Raw genomic sequence first — 23212 nt, forward strand, 5'->3', positions numbered from 1 at the left:
TCCCTTCATCCCCCCCCCTGTATCGGTACTGGGGGTTGCCCCGACCCAGGTGCAGGACCTTGGACTTGGCCTTGTTGAACCTCCTGAGGTTCACACAGGCCCACTTCTCGAGCTTGTCCAGGTCCCTCTGGATGGCATCCCGTCCCTCTGGCGTGTCAACCGCACCACTCAGCTTGGTGTCATCTGCAAATTTGCTGAGGGTACACTCGATGATGAAGATATTAAACAGTACCAGTCCCAATATGGACCCCTGGGGACACCACTTGTCACTGATCTCCATCTTATCCACCAAACAGTCCATCCATCAAATCCGTCTCTCCCCAGTTTAGAGAGAAGGATGTTGTGGGTTTATCGTATCAAAGGCCTTACAAAAGTCCAGACAGATTATATCCGTAGCTCTTCTCTTGTCCACTCATGTAGTCACTCCATCATAGAAGGCCACTACATTGGTCAGGCAAGACTTGCTCTCAGTGAAGCCATGCTGGCTGTCTCGAATCACCTGCCTGTCCTCCATGTGCCTTAGCATAGCTTCCAGGAGCATCTGTTCCATGATCTTCCCAGGCACAGAGGTGAGGCTGACAGGTCGGTAGTTCCCAGGGTCCTCCTTTCTACCCTTTGTAAAAATGGGTGCAAAGTTTTCCATTTTCAAGTGTCTGGGGACCTCACCTGACTGCCATGACTTTTCAAATATCATGGAGAGTGACTTGGCAACTACATCAACCAATTTCCTCAGGACTCTGGGATGCATTTCACCAGGTCCCATAGACTTATGTATGTTGAGATTCCTCAGGTGGTCTCAAACCTGATCTTCTCTTACAGTGGGAGGAACTTTGGTCCCCCGGTCCCTGCCTTAAGGTCCATCCACTTGAGAGGTGTGGGAAGAGATGTTGCCAAGAGACGTCATTCCCTCCTCCTTCAGTGTGACATGGAGTCATGCTAGACCACTCCGCTCCATCGGAACAAAGAAATGCAGACCTGTCACGTCAGCCATGGACTGAGTGCGAGAGTCCCTGCAGTGGCTCATGCTCCTCTTGTGGGATACAGACCAAGCTGCACGTTGACTATAGAGCTGCTGTAGTCCCCTTCCTCCTACAGACCTCTCACACCAGATGCTGATGGTGTCGGCTTCAGCTAAGCATCTGCCTCACATCAAGCATCAAAGACCAGACAGACAGACCTTGCACCCCTCCACCCAGCGCTGATGTGGGGGGAGATCTGCTAGCACAGCCTCTGTCAGCGTAACCCAACATGCTGGTACATTGTGCATCAGCAGACACATTATTTAAGACATGACAAGAGTTCACAAGCATAGGCCTAGAGAAAAATACACACCACTTAAAAAAAAAAAAGCAGATGTGAGTCTGCAACTCAGAAGAGATGTACCCTGAGAAGAGCTGCACAGCCACTACAGTCGATGCTGGCTGTAAGCAGGAGAGAAGCCCAGAAGGTTACTGAGAGGGAATTACAGTAACTGAGCCTTGTGTTCAGTCCATCCAACGCATTATTTCCAATTACAAGAGAATAAAGAAAAGTCCTGCCCCAGGTGGAAAATATTTTTCAAGCAACAGCCCACCTATAACTCTCATGAGAAATAGCTTAGAAGAAAAAAACCCCAGATGTTCTTCATATGGATTACTACTTCCACAAATGTTCCTCAGACTGCAGAGCTCAAAGGAGGGAGCTTTCCACCAAGAGAAAACTGTTCAGTTGGATTTATGTTTCTTCTGTTCTAGTGCAGCCAGACAGTAATAGCACTGAAACGCTGTCTGATGGAGAGAGGGAGCCAGCAGCAAATGCCACTAGGTGAAACAGATCATTATCAGCCAAATGCTTTCTGAGCTCAGATTAGCAACAGGCTTAGAAGAACTTACTGTGCTTGGTGTGAGAGCAGGGCGAGAGCATGGCTCTCATTTCCAGTGCCGCAGCAGCGATCTTACTCACCCGCCTCAGCTGAGCCCTGTCCTTTACCTTATGCAGAAGGATGCTTAACAGATGGAGCAAACCGGGTGCAGACACTCGCCATGCCGCGTGCTCATACTCTTCAGAGAAACAGTGCTTATCTTAGACAACACACAAGTACCTTGATGACCTTCCAGCAATGAGCTTCAGGACCGCCTGCCTAGCACCCGATGACAGCCTGAAACAGCAACTCTGGGTATGAAACATCCTTTCCTAATTCCTCACAGTGGCAACTTTAAAGGCTGATGGTAACACTCTGGTTTCAGATTTAATTATTTCATCTTAATTGTCCAAGTCCTAACCATCACTGCGCAATGCAGCTGAAGTAGAAATGAAATTTGCTGGGCTGACTGCTTGCAACAGCCCAGAGGAAGAAATGAAAACGAAGTAAAAAGAGTGTGCGTGGGAGGAGAGAGATGGTGAAAGGTGGCTAAGGAAAGGATGCGACAACAGTGGTCCTGAGCGGAGGCAGATCCTCCTCCTGACACAGGAACGGCAGTCACAAGCTCTGCACAGCCAACAGCTCAGTTGAGACAGCAGGGAAGGGCAGTGAGGAGTTGAGTCCTCACTGCTTCAGCATTTTCCTCAATCAAAAGCAGGAAATGGAGGGCTGGCCCTGTTGTTGCTTTCCTCTGGTAAGCAACAAAACCAAGGCAAACTGTAATGAACTTAGCTCTGAGGAAAAGCCTGCTCACAAGGAGGCAAGCTTCTTTGCAGCATCCACTCAAACCTTGGGAAACAAGGCAGCAAATGCACTGGCTAAAATGATCCCTTCCTAGTTACTCAAGCAACACAATACACTATCATACCTGTAGGAATTGTTTGGGTTACGGCATTACCTCCGAGCTGTAATTTGAACGGGCCTCACTGGAAAAGGAGAGAAGCCAGTTTCAGACTTCAGAGTATGTAAATCCAAGTAGGAAGGGAATAAAGGTCCATGGCTGTCCCTCTTTGCTGTCCAGAAGCAAAATTAAGGAGCCCATAACCCACAATCTGATTTCATTCTTGATTTACTACACAACAGTGCTTGCTGGCACAACTGAGAACACCACAGCGCTGTTTGAAAGATAAAATTAAGCACGTTTCAATATCCCACCGTGAAACAAACGGTGGTAAGGTTCCTCCTTTGTCCTATAGCTCAGAAAACAAAAATTTTCAGTGGGAAAGTGCCGCATCTCACCATGGCTCCTACTCCACTCTAACCACTCAGTCTCCTTCGTATCTTAATACTATTTTATAATATAATACATTCTGGATGACAGTTGCTTAGTTACAAAAACTCTCAGATCAACAGCTACAATATCAAAATCTTGCCAAAGGTCAAATTCCACTGTATGATCATTCAGTGTCTTAAAGACATGCCTTTTATTAATTTTCTTAGTGTCTGAGATAAACACTGAAAGACATTTTACTGTAATAGCCTGTGCTCTGTTGAAGCAACTGTACAGCCTGGGACAATACCTGCAATGCTATCATTATAATTATAGACAAACTTCTTATAATCTCTGACTACATGAAGTTTATCTCTTAGTCCCCCCTCCCCCTCCCCACCCTTCCCCCTCAAAAAAAAAATCAATGCTGGAAGAAAATGGAATTACGAAACATTTGCCTAGGAGTAAAGTTGTAGAGAAAAGATCAATAAAATGAGGTTAAACATTTCCAGGCTTTAAGAACAAAAGAAATAAAAATAAACCTTATATCGTATCAAACCAGCATCTTTCACAATGACAGTGGCTCCCTAAGAAAGAATTGCATTGCATCCCACAGACATTACTGCATTCCTAGGGAACAAACTTTATCATCTGTTTTAATAGAAGAAAAACACGGGCATTTTTATAGCCTATGCAAGTCCTCATCATACAGAAGGTGGTATATCACAAAGACCTTTGGCCTGGCTGCCTTCCCTATTTGTAAGTCCTTTTCCACTCCCTGTGTTCCAGCTGTTTCTGTTGTACAAATGTGGCACCAAGGTGCCAGGATCCCTTACTGCTTCCTCTGAATGCTTTGCCCCAACAGAACTCTATCTATAGTCTGAATGCCTAACTGCTCATTCAGTCCACAAAGGCTACTTGTTTGTAAGCACAGGGAAGCATTTAATAAAACTAATTGCAGGCTTGGTGTACCTTCTGACAATAGATCCCAGGGGCTTTCTGTAGCTAAGTCTTCCCTAGCCTACCATCCAAGCAGAGAGAGCCACTGCAGAAGCTGGGGATATGCAGGTAACTTCCCTAGGGAGAGTGTAGATGCATTCTCTCTAGATTACAATTGAAAGCCCTCTAAGGCTTTGGAGAATGCTAAGAATTGCCCAAATCCATCAGGAGTGATACAGCATGTACAGGTTTTAAGAGTGACAGGTATTTTTTGACAATTTCTACCCACATACTACCACTCCAGGACCACAGAGCAGCTACAGGTGATTAAAAATTCAAACTTCCAAACATATAGTGACTGCATGTTAGTTGGTCCAGAAATGCCCAGTTCTCTACTTAAAAATTGACAAGGATGTGCCTATAGATCTACTTACTCATATATTCTTGAAGGCAATGGTTTGCAGCATGCAAGCGCTAATACAACATAAAGACATGGATGTTGTCATCCCTGCTGACTTTGTATTTGCTTGAGTTTGTATTAAATATCTTTGTATTACAGAAAGTCATTATCAGCTTGAAAGCCACCGTCCTGGTTTCGGCAGGGATAGAGTTAATTTCCTTCCTAGTAGCTGGTACAGTGCTGTGTTTTGGATTTAGGATGGGAACAAAATTGATAAGGCACCCATGTTCTAGTTGTTGCTAGGTAGTGCTTACACTGGCCAAGGACTTTCTAGTTTCCCATGCTCTACCGACTGAGAAGGCTGCAGGTGCACAGGAAGCTGGGAGGGGGCACAGCCAAACTGGCCCAAGGGACATTCCATACCATGTGACGTCATGCTCAGTACATAAACTGGGGGAAGCTGGCCGGGGGGGCCGCTGCTCGGGGACTGGCTGGGCATCGGTCGGCGGGTGGTGAGCAATTGTACTGTGCATCACTTGCTTTGTGTATTATTACTATTATCATCATATTATTATAATTTCATTTCCATTATTAAACTGTTTTTATCTCAACCCACGAGTTTTCTCACTTGTGCTCTTCCAATTCTCTCCCCCATCCCACCGGGGGGGGGGGGGGGGGGGGAGTGACCGAGCGGCTGCATGGTGCTTAGTTGCCAACTGAGGTTAAACCACGACAGCCACCTTGTGAATAAATCTGGAAAAGCTTGTTTGTTTAAATCTCTGTGCTCATTTTGTACCTTCTAAATGAAGAGTAGAAGGACCAACCCATCAAGGAACCATTCCCTTCACAATGAGGTAAAAGCAGCTAGGCACACCTAGGCCCAGCACCAACAAATGCATTTCCCCTAGGCTCAGCACATGTTAGCATCTATTAGCTGTAGAATTTCCTTAGTGTTACTACATCTAAGTAATGTCAGAAAGATCAAAGAAAACCCAACTGACTTAATGAGCCATTTTCAATCTCACTACAGCAGCTGTGCAGATTGAAGCATGAAATCTTTGAGACAAGTAGATATTAGTGACAGCTTACAGCAGTGGGGCTGGAGGAATGAACATTTCCTTTTCATGATGAAAAACATTTGCTGCTTTCTGTATACACAGGGTCAGACTGTGCTCCGAGTGTGATGATGGGATCACATAAAGTATCTTTACAAGTAGTCACACAGCATATACATAGAACTACCCCAAACCAACACCCCAAAGCCGAGCCACTGATAATGCTGGTGATCACAGAACTGGTGATCACCATGCCAACTTCCTTTCTGGACTAAATCCCACAGGCTACTAATATGTATGTAGATAAATACTTTCCCTGCCAAAGTTATTAAAAAATCCTGTTCTCTTGTATTTTGTGGCATTTTAATACTATTCCAGGTTCACGACCAACGCCATCAGACACAACCACCCCGCACTTCCCAAGAGAACGCTATACTAAAACCCTTGTGCAGACAGATGCTCCGATGATGAAATGCCACTAAAACGCCTGCCAGCAAAATCTGCCTGAACATACACAGCCCATTTGGGGTTTTACTGTGCAGGCCTGTTGACGTGGCAGATAGATGCTTCAAATGAAACCAAGGTCTCCCTGTGCTACTCTGTGTGCAAATACAGAGATTGCCTCTTGTGTGGAAAGACCAGAAAAGTAAGGATAAAATAAGGATAGTTTGAGGAAGAATAGAAATACTAAGGATTTGGCTGGATTGCCCAGAGTACTTTCAAATTCCCTAGTAATATACCAGAATGATAGTTTGTGCCTTCTGGGGTAAAAAAAAAAAAACAAACAAAAAAACAAACACCAAACCAACCCCCCCCCCCCCCCAAAAAAAAACCAGCTGCCTCCAAAGTTTAATGCAGTGAGGGACAAGCATGCTTGTACCGTACACGTTAGTGAGGGACCGAGTCTACACTTGCCTTTCAGCAGTTAAAGAGCTCACACACCACCTTTGCTGCTATGGGGTCGCCGAGTCCTAAACCCAAACCAGTTCATCGGAGCCTGCTGCTCTCCTGCGGCCCATCATGGAGACAGACATCAAGGTTACAAGCAGGAAGGATGCCCAGACAATTAGCAAAATACAGTTGCCATTTCGGTCGTTGTTTTTCTTTTTCACATAAAATAGTTTAAGAATGGCATCAGTCAGTACCGAGTATGGATCAAAACCATCATCAAATCCCACTCTTCCAGCAACACAGAAACTCTCAAAAATTCAGCTGAATGAGATATGGCTTGGAGGAGTGCACCATCAGTAACTGACTCAAAAATCCCACTTCTTGCAACTCCAGGGATTATTTTTCATACAATATCCACCTATTTGCTAGCTAAATCTGACCCTGCTTAGTTTATGACTGCACCCAGAGATGGCTTTTCTCCAGACAGCTTCTGTGGCCTACTTATCACCCCTTTTGTTAATAGTGTGGCTGCTTTGCCTCCACTTCAAACGTTCATTCTCATGTGCAGGATTTTTTTTTTTTTAATTTGCTTTGGTTGCTAAGGGGGAAGCTTTAGCATGGTGGACAAGGATTTAGTCACATGTGAGCTACAGGGAACGTTATCCTTAGAGATTAATTTGGGAATCAAGTGACAATTGGCGGGGTATGTGTTTGCTTTCTATTTCTTGAAAGCTTTAAAAGTACCACAGGATTTTTGCATCCTCTACAGGAGATCTGTTCTTCTTCTTCTGTATTACTCAACCTCAGAGACAACAAAGACAATATCATGCTTGTCTCCATTGTCAGAGGTAAAATTAGTAATTTCACTGCAAATCAGAAGACAAACTAGATTATTATGAAGAACAGCTCTACACTCATCAAAAGGCTGTTTCACAACCGCCTTTCAGACGTTACTGAAGGCAGCTGCCTCACTGTGAAGTTAATTCAATAAGCAGAGGGAACGTAATTCATTTGGTAAGTACTGTTTGCTAATCAAAGATTATTTCTTGGCATCTAAACTGTGCGTGCAGAATGTTAAGCCTGAAAACATATTGTTAGTCCTCAAAGTTTTTCATCAAATCCAAGAAACATAACGTGCACACATGCAAGCTATTCTCCTCATTCAAGTAATGAGGATGGAAGCTGTGTTATAAAGTTTTGTAATGCCAAGCTGTGGTCCTAGGAAGAGCTTATGAGAAATGGCTTTTCCCTCTTGCATTTGCGCACGATAGAAAGCTTGATGACTTTATAATTTCTGCTTCTTTCAAATTATTGTCCCACAGAGTATTAAGTGTGATGACAGCAGCAAAGCCTGTGAGGAAGCATTATCAGTAAAAAACAGTCCTGGCATATCTTCTACTGAATTCAGTCTTAGGAGCATGAAACTGTTTTGTTTTGCTTTTTTAATCAAGGTTACCGTAGGCCTCCCATCTTGCATATCTGTGCTGTGGGGAATAGGATAAGGAATAAAATCATTTCTCCTTCTGAAATGCATTGCCTTAGGAGACTGCTCAACTGCAGTTTGAACATATGGACCTCCACCACCACAAGCAGCCGCGATGAAGAGCTATTAAACCAACCATCTTGTGTTGGCTACGGAGGAATATTTCACCGTGCTCTTTCACAACATGAGCTACAAAGCAGCAGAAAGGAGCATGGATTGCTGCACAGTGTCTGCTTGCAGTTTTCCCAATCTGATGGATGCCGTAACTGATAGAAACCATGTTCACCCTCTCAGGTGGCCATTGCTCTTCAAATTGTAAATAATCTCCTGAGCAACAAACAACTTCAGAGATCAAAAGCTGATAGGTTTTATTGGATCTGAAAGAATCTAAACTTGCTCTATTTTCAGAATTAAGTCAATATGTAAATTAAAATGGCTACTGTACAGATAGGGGCAGGGGGTGGGGGGGGAGGGCAGGGAGACAGCTAAGGGGTTTATTTGAAAATGCCAAAAGAACATTTCTTAAACGTAATATTTAATTTAGGGGAAAAAAACCCACACCAGAATTATTTGAAAAATTCAACCTTATTCCACATTTGCATTCAGATCTTTCAAAATTCAATGTGAGGGAAAAACTCCACCCATGTATGGTTACAAAACTGCTGCCAAAAGCAAGATAGTGCATTCTTAATGCAAAGCTCTTCACCAGCATTTATTAATAAGCAGAAAATAGTATAAAATGTATAAATCTATGCAGCAACTGGCAACAAATGCACATATCTTGTCTACCTGGACACAATAATGGGATTTGATCTGTGTATTTATTCTGAAAAGGACAGAATAATCTTTTTACAAATAATTACGAGATGGTTCAAAGTAGCAAACACAGAGCAGCTGGAACATATGCCCCGGCTCCTTTAGTATGGATTACATACTTTTAAATTACTGAAACATAAATGCATCCAGGTTGAAGAGAATTCTGTAAATTCTACTAATTGTGCTGCATCCTTTAATTGCTCCTCTGTTTATTTTTTAACAGGGTCATCATCAAATGAGGAGCAGTTCTGAGTACACTTGATGTTTACTTTCAGAGCAGTTAACTCAATATACGAGTAGATTAACACACATTCCAAGCCTGTGTCTTCCTGCAGTGTATTTTTGTAATAAGTAGTAGGATTCCAAAATGAGACGCCACACGGATGGAAGACTAAATACCAGCTTTGGAGATAATTTTCAGGGTCCATTTCTTTTGCAATGGTTAAAAGAGTTATGCAAAGAACAAAAAAAAGTATTCATGCAGCAGATGTGATTATACACTTGTGGCTCATGTGAAAATCTCAGTTGTAATTTGGAAAAACAACATTTCCAGGTATTCCAGCCCAATTATTTACTGACATTTCAAGTTAGTTATAATCTCAGCATTTTCAAAGGCTCAAGTCATTCAGAGCTCAGCCAAACATATCCAGAATCCATTTGAACTTTTTATTTTTCCAAACAGCTTCACGGAAGCACATTATAAGCCAGAGAAGAAGAAAAGGTTTTTTAATGGCTATTTTATTGATGCAGCAAGTTTTAAGAAGAACCTGGTAGTTTCTTGATTGCACTACTTCATGTTCTAAAGAACACTCAGAAAGATGTTTACCAGAGAAGACAAATCCCTGAGCAACAAGGTAAGTGTTTAACAGTAAAATCCATCAACAAAGTAGTTATTTCAGTACAGAGAAGTGCTCTTCAGACTCACCAGAAAGGGAGATTCCCAGTCCAATGGAGTCTGTAAAAACATATGTGGAGGATACACAAACGGCTGCAAGTGCAGTCGCACAAGCACTTCTGAATCATATTCCACTGCTTATAAAACTTTGTGTGTCAGTGTTTTACCACTTCAGGTAAAGTTTTTCCCTGTTTTTTAAAGTTAACCATCGCTTAGGAAAGCTGCCATAAAAATGGCTCAACCTTTCTCAAAAAATGAGGCATCTTTTCTTTGCAGGGTGTAGTGTCACCGGCATTGCATCATTCATCTCATAGGAGGGGACAGTGTTCCCAATAGATCTTCCTGGCACAGGCACATACGTGCAGAGAGCTGAACATTAGCAGGCCATTGATCCCCATTATAAATTTTTTACACTCTGCAACCCTTCTTATTTTTTTAAGGGGGAAAAAATAGCTTTTGTGTCTTGGCATTAAATTTCAAGTTTCCTACCAAGTTGTCAAGAACATAGTCACACATATATGCCTTTAAGCTGAAAATTGGCTGTGATTTATCAAAGTCAGAATGGTATAAATAATGCATGTCTTGCACAGACAGCTTTTCTTGTAATGTAACAACTAATGGCCTGTCAACACAGTATTCCACGTACACAACCTCTACAATGGTCTGCAGTCTCTTTCCTGTATGATAAATGAAGGCCTGTTAGGAGGCAAATTCACTCTAATGGTGTCCTGATATCTTTGCTATAATGTGTAATGGTATGCAGAGAGAAAAGCCAGACTTCTTTAAGGTGTGTAAAGGTAGTTAAGGATGCAAATTCTGCAGTGTCAGGCTTTGCTGATGAGCCAAAACGAAAAATTTATTTACCCAATAGCTGAAGCCTGATACATAAATAAAAACTTAAAAGATCTAGATCATTCAGACAGATTTTTCCACATCCAGTAAGGAAATCTGAGGCAAGATGTTCAGTGCTTATGGTAAGAAACCACATTTGAAAAACAAAACAAATGGAAAAACCTGCATTCAGGAAAAAAAAAAAAAAAAGGCTAAGCCAATCCGGTAAGATCTCATTAGGCTTTAGTGCCAGATTTTCTTTCAAGATACAAAAGCTTCTCCTTCAATGTGTTTCTCTTTAAAAATTTTAGGATTATGCCAAAGTTCTGACTAAGCCACAGTAGCATGGAAGAAACACATCTGCTGGAGTTTCTTTATAAGGAATTAGAAAAGCACTATTGCCAACACACACATTCAACACAGGCAGCACACGTTACCCACCAGAAACTTACCTTTCTGTGATTGTTTCTCTGAGACCACTAGCAACCCCTTTCACCACCGTACTAGCCTTTGGCGTCAGCACTACTTGAGATATAAAAAAGGAACCCTTCTTTCTTCTTTCAGTGATTGATGCCTGGAGGAACTGAATCAGTTTTTCCGGATCTGTTGTGTTTGCCCAAGGAGCTGGCATCATCTGGCCTGGCCAAAGAAATGGTACCTCGAGAGCCACTGGACTGTGGTAGAACACCAGCACTTGGTGTTCCTTTTCCCACAGGTACTGGAGGCTGACTTCATGGGCAAATATAGCAGGACACATTTTGTTTCCATATGTGTCTTTGAGCATTTGGACAAGCTTTTCATGATGGTATTTCTGCATCCCGTAGAAGTGGTTGAAGTCCAAGAAGACCACTTCCTTTGGGTGGTCAGCAAGAAACGCATTGATCTCTTCCAGACCCTCCTTGACTTTGGCACTGAATAAACCATGAGCAAAGTAGAGTTCATTGTCTGGGTCTCTGGGCTTAGTGGAAATTCTAAGATCAAAATACCGTATACCTGCCCCCAGCTGGCTCGTGAAGTTCATGGTCTGTGTAGCCAACCACTTCCTCATCAGCTTTTTAGCCACAGTCCCAAAAACAGACACAAAATTCTGGACCGTCTCTGGCTGTTCAGGCCCAACTGGAGAGGCTTCATCGATGTAGAAGCTAAATGAGTCATGAGACCCTAAAAACACAACAGAAGAAAATTATCAATATTGTATTCCTATATTAAAAGTCATTATGTTTATTAAGAAAAATCACTAATTTTCTGACCTGTACCAACTCACCAACGGACTCCTCCCCTGCTCTTTTTCTCAACACACTACATTTGTCTGGCAGCATTTATCCCACCAGCACCTCCCAGAAACTTGAAGGAAAGGTAGTGCCTGTTTCACTGCTTGTCTGGGCACTCTCTCACTCTCTTCTAGCTCTTACTTGCGCCTTTAAGCTCACTGAAGTCAGTGGGCTCTGAACATCAAAGCAATCCTGGTGTAACTCCAGCAAAGCTAGTCACATAATAAATCCCTAGAGCCAACAAAGAGTCTGGCCCTGCATGCTGAACTGCGCACCATCTAGTTTGCAGAACCAAAGAAAAAAAACAAACCAAACTAACAACATCCCACACACACCTTTATAGCCAGCTGAAGTAAGAGTTGAAAAATGCCAAGGACATGTGACCTTCCTGACCTTTTATTTATTTGAAGTCTCATCTGGTCATCAACAAGGTCACTGAATGCTGTTTTCCTTCTTCAATTTACCTCTAAAATTCTTTGCTTTCCTTTGCTACACAGGTACAACAGATAGAGCCAAGGATAGCATTATATTCCACTGATAAAATACAGAAACTCTACTGCATGCTCTTGACAACAGCAAGTCATACTAAACATGCCTATGTACAGAAGTTATCATTTTCCACAACTTAAACTTGAGTACAAATATGTAAGACCCTTTGCTATGCAAAATTCTGTCTGTCTCAAGGTATGTCCATTAAAAAAAAAAAAAACACCACAAAACAAAAACCCAACAACTTACTCTGCTCAGCACTTAGACATTTACACTAAAGCAGCTGATAAAGCTGAGGACATCTGCAAACACATGATCATTCTGTAAGGGACTTTGTCTTGCTTTATGGAGAGATGAGCTGACCCTAGGACACGCTCATCACCCTTGTCTACCACTAGCCTTCTGAATACCTGGCAGTGAAATCTGGCCATTTATACAGAAATACTGTCCGGCTGCAGGCAGAGCCACACTCCCACTGTCCCAGCCAGAGGGGATACTTCTGGTCAGACTCACTGCAGCAAGCAGGTCTGCTCCTCAGCCTATGTCACACCACTTGCAAAACTCCTTCAAGGTCAGCAGGACTTGTACTTCTGAAATGGACTGTAGCAGTAGACCCTCAGAGATCCAAATCCTAGCATCAGAGTGAGTTCAGAGCACAAGCATTGCCTGCAACTGATGCTTCTGTAGGCGCTTTTCAAAATTACTTTCCAAAGCACGCGTGGTGTGGCAAATAAGTATCACATTAATGAAATCCTGCTAGTCAATCATTTCTAATGGCAATGCTATTTTAACTGAACTGGAACAAAGCCTATAAACTGAAGTGACAGCTATAACATTTTATTCTTTAACAATAAATGGAGTCACGACAAACCATCTTAAACTCTGGCTTGGATTTTGCTTTGTTTAATCTGAGAAATGTCTTAAAATTTTGTACACCCCTGCTTTTCATGGTTGCCTCTTTGAACTGCTTTTTACTTTAAATATTAGATAAAATTACCATTTTGATGAAGCTTTCTACTGCTAAGTGTTGAAGCAATAGCATATTCCTTACAGAACCTGATTAGATCATGGAGTATCTGGTTACACACCGATATCCCAGGGGACCAGATCTGCATACAGAATTTTAACGGTAAAACAAATGATTAGAGCAGTGACTTGTGTTTCAGTAGTATTACAGGGAAAAATCAATGAGATACATCTCTTGCTAATATCAGTAGCTATGCCTTGTTTTGAACAAGACTGGATTTACTTTGATTTCTAGATTAGTGCAGGTTACATTGAGCAGAACATTTAATGTATCTTGCAAACCCTCACTTCGTCCATTGAAGTCCCTTTTATTTCAGTAGGATTTTATGTCAGAATAAGTACATGTATAAACATGATCAACCGACTGCAGCAGTAGGCTCAAAATGGAATTAAGATTAATTAAACCATTTGTCCTTTATTGTCTAATAACAATAAAGTTATTTCTGCAACCTGAAGTTGCAGAAAAGGGAGCTAAACTTGACCACCACGGCCAATATGCAACACAGTGCCAAACACCACTTAAAAATACTTAAGTCGAGAGAGGCAGCACAGTTCTCACAGCAGAAAACTAAGGTGAACAGCTTGCCAGCAGGTAGCTTTTACCTATTGGTAATGCCAAACACAGAGAAGAGCGTGTAGGAGGCAGGGGAAACATTGCAGTTAGAAGTGACGGAACATTACAAGCAGGACAGTTTAGAAAAATATTTTTTCTTAATTAAGGTCTTTATGCACATATTTGAGCCTAAAAATGGGGATTCCTACATGTAAGGTACAGAGAAAAGTGCACAGTGCACTGAGAACCTCCATGTTTTGTAACCCAAACAAGGAGACCCTATTAAATACTACAAAAAGAAAATAAGGCTTGACTTAACTTGGTTGACACTGAACAAAGCAGATGTCAGCTATTCAAAAGTACGTAAAGATTCCTCCTGACTGAAAAATACAGCAAATGTTTTGTCTTTCCACACGTACAAGTAATTTGAACAGGTCGTTTAAATATTTATTTTCATCATGCACTCATCTACATTTCCTTTTGCCTTCATCCTGCCCTGTTGTCCTAACCAGCTTACTCATATAACTCGGGGAAATTCAGAATCCTTACACTTGGCAGAGCAAATCAGAGTATGATCTTTTCCACTGTCATGCCCCAAATCACTATGTTCCTGGTAATGAGAAAAGCCTGTATGAACATAGACTTGTTTTTAGCAACCAGGTTTCCTTCCAACTTTGCTTTGGTGAATGGGGACATTCACATCCTACTTGCCACTGGGAAGTGGACTTGCAGGTTCTCTGTATCGCCTAATCTCAGCCCCCATGAAGACAGGATGCAGGGTACATTCAGAAATACTAATGCAATGATGCCTGCAGTCTTTGGAAGGTAGCTTGCACATCAGCTATCTTTGTTATAGTAGGGCAGAGGACACGCTGACCTGATATATGGGACAGTCTCTACCACAGAGACCTCAGTGTGAGACATGGGGAAGCAAAAGAGAGGGGAAATGACTCGTCCGAAGTCACGCAGGGAGGAGGAGTAAGCTGATATTCCTCTTGTATGCAAACATATTTTCTCGACAGTTTACTAAGTGTCTAGCACTTTCTTAAAACATTGCACACTGTTTTCCCACTGTTTCAACAACACAACATATCGTTGATCCAAGGATTCAACGATGAAGTCTTGTGGATCAGGATCACAGGGGTGGCAAACAAGAGGTAAACACGGTGTGCATATGTTACAAACTGCCCAGTCAAGAAGAGAAAGTGGACAAAGCCTTCTTTAAACAACTGGAATAAGCCTCACAATTACAAGACCTGTTTTCATGGGGAACTTGAGACATTTGCTGGAAGAGCAGAACAGCAGGGCACAGGCAATCTGGAGAGCATCAAAGACTTTTTTTCTGCAGGCACTCCTTAAAGTAGACAAGGCGCATTGCTTGACATGGTATGAATTAAGGAAGAAATGGCTAGGGACATAAAGGCTGATGGCAGCCTTAGCCAGACTGACTATGAGGTGACATAAGAATTTAAAATACTGAAGAAAGTGAGGAAGGCAAATAACTGAATAAAGATCCTGGATTTCAGAGCAGCAGTCTTAGCTTGTTCAGGAAATTGGTAAGTGATAGCCTGTGGGAGAATTACCTTAAATGCCAAGGGACTCAGGAGAAATGGTTGAAATTGAAAGACAACGTCTCTAAAGCATATGAACAATCCAGCCCAGCGTGCAAGAAAACAAGGAGGTAAGGCAGGAGGCAAGTTTGGCTGAATGGGTAACTCCTGAGTGAGCTCAAACTTAAAAAGCCATGTACAGAAGGTGTAAGCAGGGACAGGCTCCTTGGGAGGAGCCTGCAAGGGATGGGGAAGGCAACAGAGAGCTCCTGCAGATATGTCAGCAGCAAAGGGGAGCAAGGAGAATGTTGGCCCACTGCTGAACAGGGCAGGAGACCTCATAATGCAGGACAAGGCAACCACTGAAGTACTTAGTATCTTCCTTGCCTTAGTCTTCACTGGTAAGGTCTGCTCTCAAGCACCCAATGTCTCTCTGTCTAGTAGTTTTTCAAACTGCTTCTCATTAGTAAAAGGTGACAGTTAAGGATTACTTAATAGATTAGACACATAAGTAGATGGGACAAGAAAGGATTCATCTGAATATGCAGAAGGCACAGGCCAAGATCACTGTAAGGCTGCCCTCTCTCACCTTTGACAGGTCATGTTGACTGGAGGAGGCAAAAGTTACACTCATCTTCAAAATGGGAAAGCAGGACAACCCAGAGAACAACAGTCTGTCAGATTCATTTCAGTCCCAGGGAAGATCACAGAGCAAGTCCTCATGGAAACCATTTCCAGCTTATGAATGGTAAAAAGGTGACCTGGGAACAGCTACCATGCATTTAGCAGAGGCAAATCATGACTGACCAACCTGACTGCCTTCTAGAACAGAATGACTGGCTTTGGGGAGAACAAAATTTTCCTTTGAAAGGAAAACCTTCAGCAAGGCTTTTAACAGTCTCCCTTAAGATGCTTGCAGTCTAACTGGGAAGACACCAACTAGACAAGTGCACTATAAGGTATGTGAAAAAAACCTGCCTGGACATCAGGCTCAAAAGGTTGTCGCTGAAGGTTCAAAGTCTTAACTCACAGCTGATTACAAGCCAATTCTGTTTAACATCTTCATCAGTGACACAGACAATGTGATGGGGAGCGCCCTCAGCAAGTTTGCAGGTGAAACCATGTTGGGGGAAGAGGTTAATGCTCTGGAGGGGAAAGTTGGTATTCAGAGAAACTTCAGCACAGCAGAGAAGCTGGATGACAGGAACCTTAAGAAGTTCAAAGGCAAGATGGACCCAGGACAGACAACCCCATTCAGTAGCACAGCTGGGGACCAACTGGCTAGAAGGCAGCTCAGCATAAAAAGACTTATTCGCTTGGACATAAGAAAAAACAATTTCCCCACAAGACCAGTGAAGCCCTGGAGCGGGATCCCCGCGGAGCTGGATCCTGATCCTCTGTATCCCTGATCCTCAATGCTTGGCTCGACAGCCTCATCTAACTTGGAGTTAGCTCTGCTTTGAGCAGGGGATGGACCAAATGACTTCTGGAGCTCCCTTCCATCATAAATTATCATGTGTCTGCTTATTCCCCCCTCTCCCAAGATACAAAAGATTCATTTCTTGTCTCTCAACCATAGAAGCAATTATCAAGAGACATTTAAAGCGTCTGCACCAGCCGTGATCCAAAAAACAAAAGTGGCCAGTTTCAACCACTAAGACATTAAATTTTCATGAACTTAGATGTGGCCAAACGCTATTTAGATATTCAAGAGTAAAATGTGCAGTATCACTTAGATTGCAAGAAAACAGCTGCTAGTACTTTTACTAGGGAGAACAGTCTTCTGTTTTCTTTACTGAATTCCCTTAATAGGACAATTGGGAATATATAACCCACTACAGCTCAGCTATGGACATATTTATGGCTTCCCTGGAGGGCTAAACCCCCCATTCAAAAAATAATTGGGCTCAGTGCCGAAAAAAGTCCCTCAGGGAGAGTGCGTTTTAGTTAAGAATCGTTTCTTCAGTCCCACAGATATTTACAAAGAGGCACAGTGAAGCTACTATTTTTGGTGGCTAAGTTTTAACGTATCATTCATAAAGCACGCAAACATAGCTGAACTTCACTCTGCCCTCCCCTTGCCTCGCTGTTGGCTCTGGCCATCCCCCTTAGCAACCACTTAGTAAACAGCACCTAAAATAGAGGTACTAAAATGAACAGTACTGCCCAACATGCTCAACAGCAGCAATCACACCCCGAAGATCCACAAGTCACTGTTGGCTTCCTATACTTAGGAGATGACATTCCTTGGTGATTATTGCCGAAATGTCACATGCAGTCTCATTTTTTTGAAAACATCCTCGTCAATGAGAGCTATACAGTGACTGACACCAGATCACGACACCAGATCACAACACCTTTCTTGGATGTTGTGGAGAACAGCTAGAACAAATTCCATTACCTCTAGCACACAGGAGACCAATGCAGATCTTCTCCTAACCCCACTTGGTCTGTTCTCACTGATTTATTTTTAAGGCCAAATGAAACAAAGAAAAAAAACTCCATGAATATTTTCCTAGCCACACTGCTATTTCAAGGAATAGCAAAGCCTAGTCATGACCACTAGAGTTGGTGCACCTCAATACTGTGTTTTACCTTCTTTTTAAGATGGCTGAGCACTGCTCTCTCCTTGCAAAGCCACAGCACATCTCAGGAAGTCAAAAGGTTTTACCGAGAGCAATGCAATTCAGTCTTCACAGTCCAGTTACCTTTAGCATTTAAACTGCTTGGGTGATACAAGCTTTGTTTGATAAAAATATTACCCAGGAATGCAAAACAAAAACAACTGGGAAAAAAGAGATTATAGATTGTGCAGTGACTCAGCTTCCCCACAGGTAACTGCCTCACTTCTCAGCTGTTCTTCCAGTGTTCAACACCAGTTGTGTGCCCCTGACACCAACCGAAGGTCACAGGGCTTAGCCACCTATATACACTCAGCACTCCATGATCCAAAGGAACAGGAAGAGAGGCAGACACTACCGCAGGTAATGCAAAAACCCAGATAGTGAACAAGTCAGAGTCAGAATAAGAGTATGTGTATAACCCATTCTTATATACATAGGCCTACTGGCTAGGTATCTGATCAAATTAAGTTATGATGTAGTGTGTACACACAACTCTCTGCTACCCATAAAACCTCTTTCTAGACTAATAAACTCTGTCAAAACCCTATGAGAAACAGCTCGGTTCTCCAAACACCATGCTGCTGTTTCCAGGTAAACCAGTGAAGGATGCACAGACAGCCCCATGCAAGTCAACTTAGATCTGGTGAAGAGGAACTGAGAAGCCTAAAACTGCCCCTCTGCAGAGGGGCCAGGGAGCTTTCTCCTTGCAATCAAAAAAACTTTTGTTTTGTTCTGTATCTGAAATAAGAAGCCTGCAAAGACTGAGCTGGCCACCTTCCAGGTCTCACCCACCCAAACCCCATGGTCACAACCAGCCAAACCACCACAGTTAGCCAAGGGTGCAGGTACCTGGCAAGGAAACTTATCCATAGTCTTGTTCCCCCACCTCAATCTCAAACAGTCACATGGGATTTCTGCAACTCCCTACCTGCGAGCTGTTCCCGCACTGCTCACAAATTAGCCCAGCTTTTCAGGCAAGGTTGCCTGCAGCACCAGCAGGATCATGCCTACCTTTGGCCTTCTGAAGGCTCAGGAAACCTTCTCAATGGAAAGCCAGAGCAGTGGGTGCTCTTCCCAGAGTCCTGGACAGCTAAACAACCACACATTCTTGTAACTCGGTCTCAACATGGAAACTGGGATTTTCGTTAAAAATAAAAAGTCAAACTTTTCTTTACATGAGAGGAATGCTTTATAATACATAAGAATATCTGGGTTTTATTCAAGTGAATTGTCTGATCAGAAAGTAAGAAAAAAATTATTTTATAAGACTGCATTTTGTAAATGGTAAGCTAGCCCATACATAAATCAAACTGAATCACCCCCTCTCAAGCAGTGAAAACAGAAAAGCTATTTCATTTTTTGTATATAAAGCTCTGAAGTTTCTATTGAATAAAAAACGTAAACCAAGATGAAGACATTTTTTACATAAACCCATTAAACAAACTCGAAATGTCTGTGAGGTAAGATGAACACTAATCATTCCACTTTTTAAATCAAATCTTTTTCCAGGTCGTACAGCATAAACAACTTCACATCCAGACAGTTAAATCTTTCAAAGTCAACAATTTTAACCTGTTAAGTAAGCATTTTAATGCTTTCAAACTATAACTACAGGGATGAATTAACCTCGGTTTTCAATGGGAGATTACTGATAAAGTACAAATGCAGAGCCCAATTTTAAGCACACTTAACTGTTTGAATTATTTTAATTATGTGCATGAATGTCTGCAGGAAGGAGCCCCATTTTGCTTTAGCTTCTTTCAGAATAATAGAATTCCAAATTGCTTTGGAGTTACATTAACACCAGCTAAATTGAAGTCGTCAAATATCTGGGAGCAAGAAGAGGCAGGCAGCAACAGAAAAGAAATAGTATTCTGGTCATATTTGAGAACGTAAGCAAAAAAGGTGACAGGAGTGACAGAAAATGAAGCTGTTAAAGCAACATTTGTTACATTACTATTAACTTTGCAAGATTTTAGATGCTGCTGCAAATATGGCACAATCACAATTTCCCCATTAGAAATCCACTTCCCAGTCTGCCCACGTCCTCTGTGCCAGTCCCATCTTGGGGGAACCCCCCAACAAACTCTTCTCTTCCTCTGCTTGTATCCCCATCTGCCTTGAAGACCTTGGTGACAGTGTGGGAAAAGGAAAGGAAACATTTGCTTCCTTCCTGGCCTGTTACTTCCCAGAACTGCTAGCCTCCCCCTCATTCCCCACCCTCCTCCTGCAGGAGATAAAGGTGCATTTTCCCTCTGCCACCAGATGAGTCCCAGACCAGCCATCGGAACTGCACATAACCATAACTTGGACCTTGGTCCTGTGCCTAGGGACACGACATCAGGAGTCTGCGCTGACATGGTTTCTAACGCTACTTCTGCCATAGGTGGACCTCTGCATTTCTCAGCCAAAACATCTCGGCTGGAGCATGTTAATCTACATCGAATGTCACAGCACAACTTCAACAGATGCACCAACTACAATGGACAAAAAACAATGGACACAGCCTACAGCTGCATGTGGCAAAGTACAAAACATTCAAAATCCAGCGCAAAGCAACTGCTCTCTGATCAACGTAATACAGAACAGAGTTTATCCTTCAGAGAATCACAGAATAGTTGAGTTTGGAAGAGACCTCTGGAGGTCATCTGGTCCAACTCCCCCTTCTCCTGAGTCCAAAGAGAAGTAAGTGAAAAAAGAAAGAAAAATGTTTGTGCAGATTACTAGAAATCATTGAAGACTGCTCAAAAAGACCTGTCTGAACCAGCTTCTTAGGTAGGAAGAAAGAAGAACTGGTTGTCCATCAGTCTGGAGATGGCAACCCATATCTAGTGACCAACTTGCAGACCTGGAATGACTATGTTTTTGTCCTCCCTATAAAGAAATAAAATTTTCACGCACAAGAAAGGATTTTAAGCAACTACTTACTCTTGTTCCTCCGGCATCTCCTTATCACCTATGAAATACTCCTGAGGATCATTTTGTTTTGTGCTTTTGAGCATGGCTGTAGTTGCCTCCAAGGGGAGCCTGTTTAAATTGCCAGTAGTCTCCACGGTCATGATGAACCGTTCTTGACTCAGGCCAAAGCTGTTACCATTTTAGGTTGTTTTTTAAGAGACAGCTTGTGTACTATGGCAGTGCCTGCACTGGGGAAGAGTTTCTGGTCACTAGACTGAGCCAAGATCAGTGTGTCACCTAAGCACTGCTTCTTTCCTATAAGGAACTCACTTCTAATATCAAACAGGTTGAGAGGTGGGGAAGGATCTACTTGGCTTTAAGGCCCAAGATAACTGGCAATTATCAAAGCACAACAGGCAAGCTTGGCTAAAAATCTGATTAGGTTACTCATTATTCAATTCATACGAACACGTTTAGTGTACATAAAAGCACCCACATTGTCTCTTACAGCTCCCTCCTGCAAACACGGAGACCAGCTCCTGTTGCTCTTAGAACACTACATCAGTTAATCCCACATTTCAAATTCTCAATACTCTGTTGAAAAGTAAAGAAACAAGAAAAAACCAGGCTGTAATTATATTTCTAGCTCTCCAAACAATGTGAGCACGTTCACAACTACGGACGTCACAAGGCCAATTCTGCTAAAGAAACTGTTCTTTAACGGAAAATTAGCACATGCTGCCCTCCTGAGAGCATATTTCCCCTCTCACGCAGTAACTTCCTTACTGTCCTGTAATTATTTGTGTAGGAGGAGGTGCTATAATGTTTTCTGAGACGCTGCTAAGTGTAGATAGCCTCCCACCTCTTCCCAGTCAAACCACCTCCAGACAGATTTCCTTGCAGTCTTCATGCTGGCAGCACACACAAGAAAGCATGGTGGAGCAGTACGTGAATGGCGGGGGCTTTCCAAGAGCCCCAGATAATGGTGAGCTTTTAGAGTACAGTAAAGTGAATTATTAGTTTCATCAAATGTAGTTCTAAACAAGCCAGTCTTTACTCAGACAAATGTGAGATTAACACCACTGGAAACCTGAAAAAGGGCTGCAAGATCAGGTCATAGTGCAGAGAGGAGCATGCCAATTCTCACGTTTTTATCAGCTCAGCGGAGGCCTCGGCCCAACGCAGTGGGAGCTCAGTGGCAGCGGGGCAAGCTCTGGGCAGCACCACTGCTCACAACCTCTCCCCATCTCCATGATTCCAAGAGCCATACCCAGCTGCTCTGCCAAGCGCCCAAGCACAAGTCAGGCCACCAGATTTCCTGCAGACATCTAAATGCAAACAGCATGGGGTACATTTTTCCATTATAGATGTAGAAGTGGAAATGATCACGCTGAGGATTGAGAGAATCAGTTGGTGTGCCTTCCCCACTATTTTTTCCAAATGTGGTCTAAACCCCTCTGTTGTACACAGAAGAAAAGTGGAGGAGGAAGGCAGTAATATCATCTGTGCATATACCAAATGCAAAAAAACTGCTGTTGGACGTTTGTGCACTGCACTGAAAATTTTAAAAGGTGCAAAAACCTTAAAACTTTTAAAACCTGCCCTACAATAAGCCACTAAAAAAGTTATTTTTATTTGTTCAGTCAAGTGAAACTGTAAAGATGATTTCACAATGGTTTGCGAGTAGACACACAGCACAAATTCTGTAATAGAAGGCGGCTCCCTTCACCTATCAGGCTAAAAACCAGCAGGATTCATGCAACAAGAACTTCAACTCAAACTTACAAAAATTAGTAAATCAGCTCTTATTTCTGACACAGTAAGAGTAACTAACAATTTTTTAAAAGAATCTTTACATCAGGGTTGACCAAGCACCTAAAACATACAGTTTAAGATCATCAGAAGTTACAAATTCAACAGCAGATAGGACACAACACTGGCTTGCATGATACAGGTCAAGCACTGTGATAGGCAGACTGCCACATCCTTCTCATTTATGAATTTGACTGCATATATGAAGATGACTAGTATATTCTATATTACATTAATAAGCAGCACATCCAACCTTGTATTTTATAGACAACTATAATCTGAAGACAAATTAGCTATCTAATCACTTAGAAATAAAATAATTGGGCGCAGAGCTGTAGCTACTGTCTATCGCCAGTACTCCACAAATGACAATTCTTTCAAGTTTTTGCATTTTTGGGAACACTGCAAACAAATCTACTATGCTATTTTTTCTTTTTGCTCTGCAAGCTCACTGCTGCTTGTTCAGATGCATCAGAGACCTCTATCAGATCTGACATTTTAGTTAAACACTCAGAAGTACCATATTAGCTATTTTTCTTCTTAATTCAAGGACTAGCATACAAGAATGT

The 23212-nt window shown here is 42.4% G+C and overlaps 1 protein-coding gene across 1 annotated transcript in view; it reads right to left on the reverse strand.

Moving 5' to 3' along the window:
• Positions 1–23212, reverse strand: part of PLCXD3 (phosphatidylinositol-specific phospholipase C, X domain containing 3) — an 83211-nt gene that overhangs the window by 16072 nt on the left and 43927 nt on the right. Inside the window, exon 2 of the mRNA XM_009324391.1 lies at positions 10873–11581. Within this exon, the coding sequence (XP_009322666.1) occupies positions 10873–11581 (709 nt within the window). The remainder of the gene's footprint in view (positions 1–10872; positions 11582–23212) is intronic.

This window comes from Pygoscelis adeliae, unplaced genomic scaffold, assembly GCF_000699105.1.
Source record: "Pygoscelis adeliae isolate BGI_AS28 unplaced genomic scaffold, ASM69910v1 Scaffold320, whole genome shotgun sequence".
Taxonomy (NCBI): domain Eukaryota; kingdom Metazoa; phylum Chordata; class Aves; order Sphenisciformes; family Spheniscidae; genus Pygoscelis; species Pygoscelis adeliae.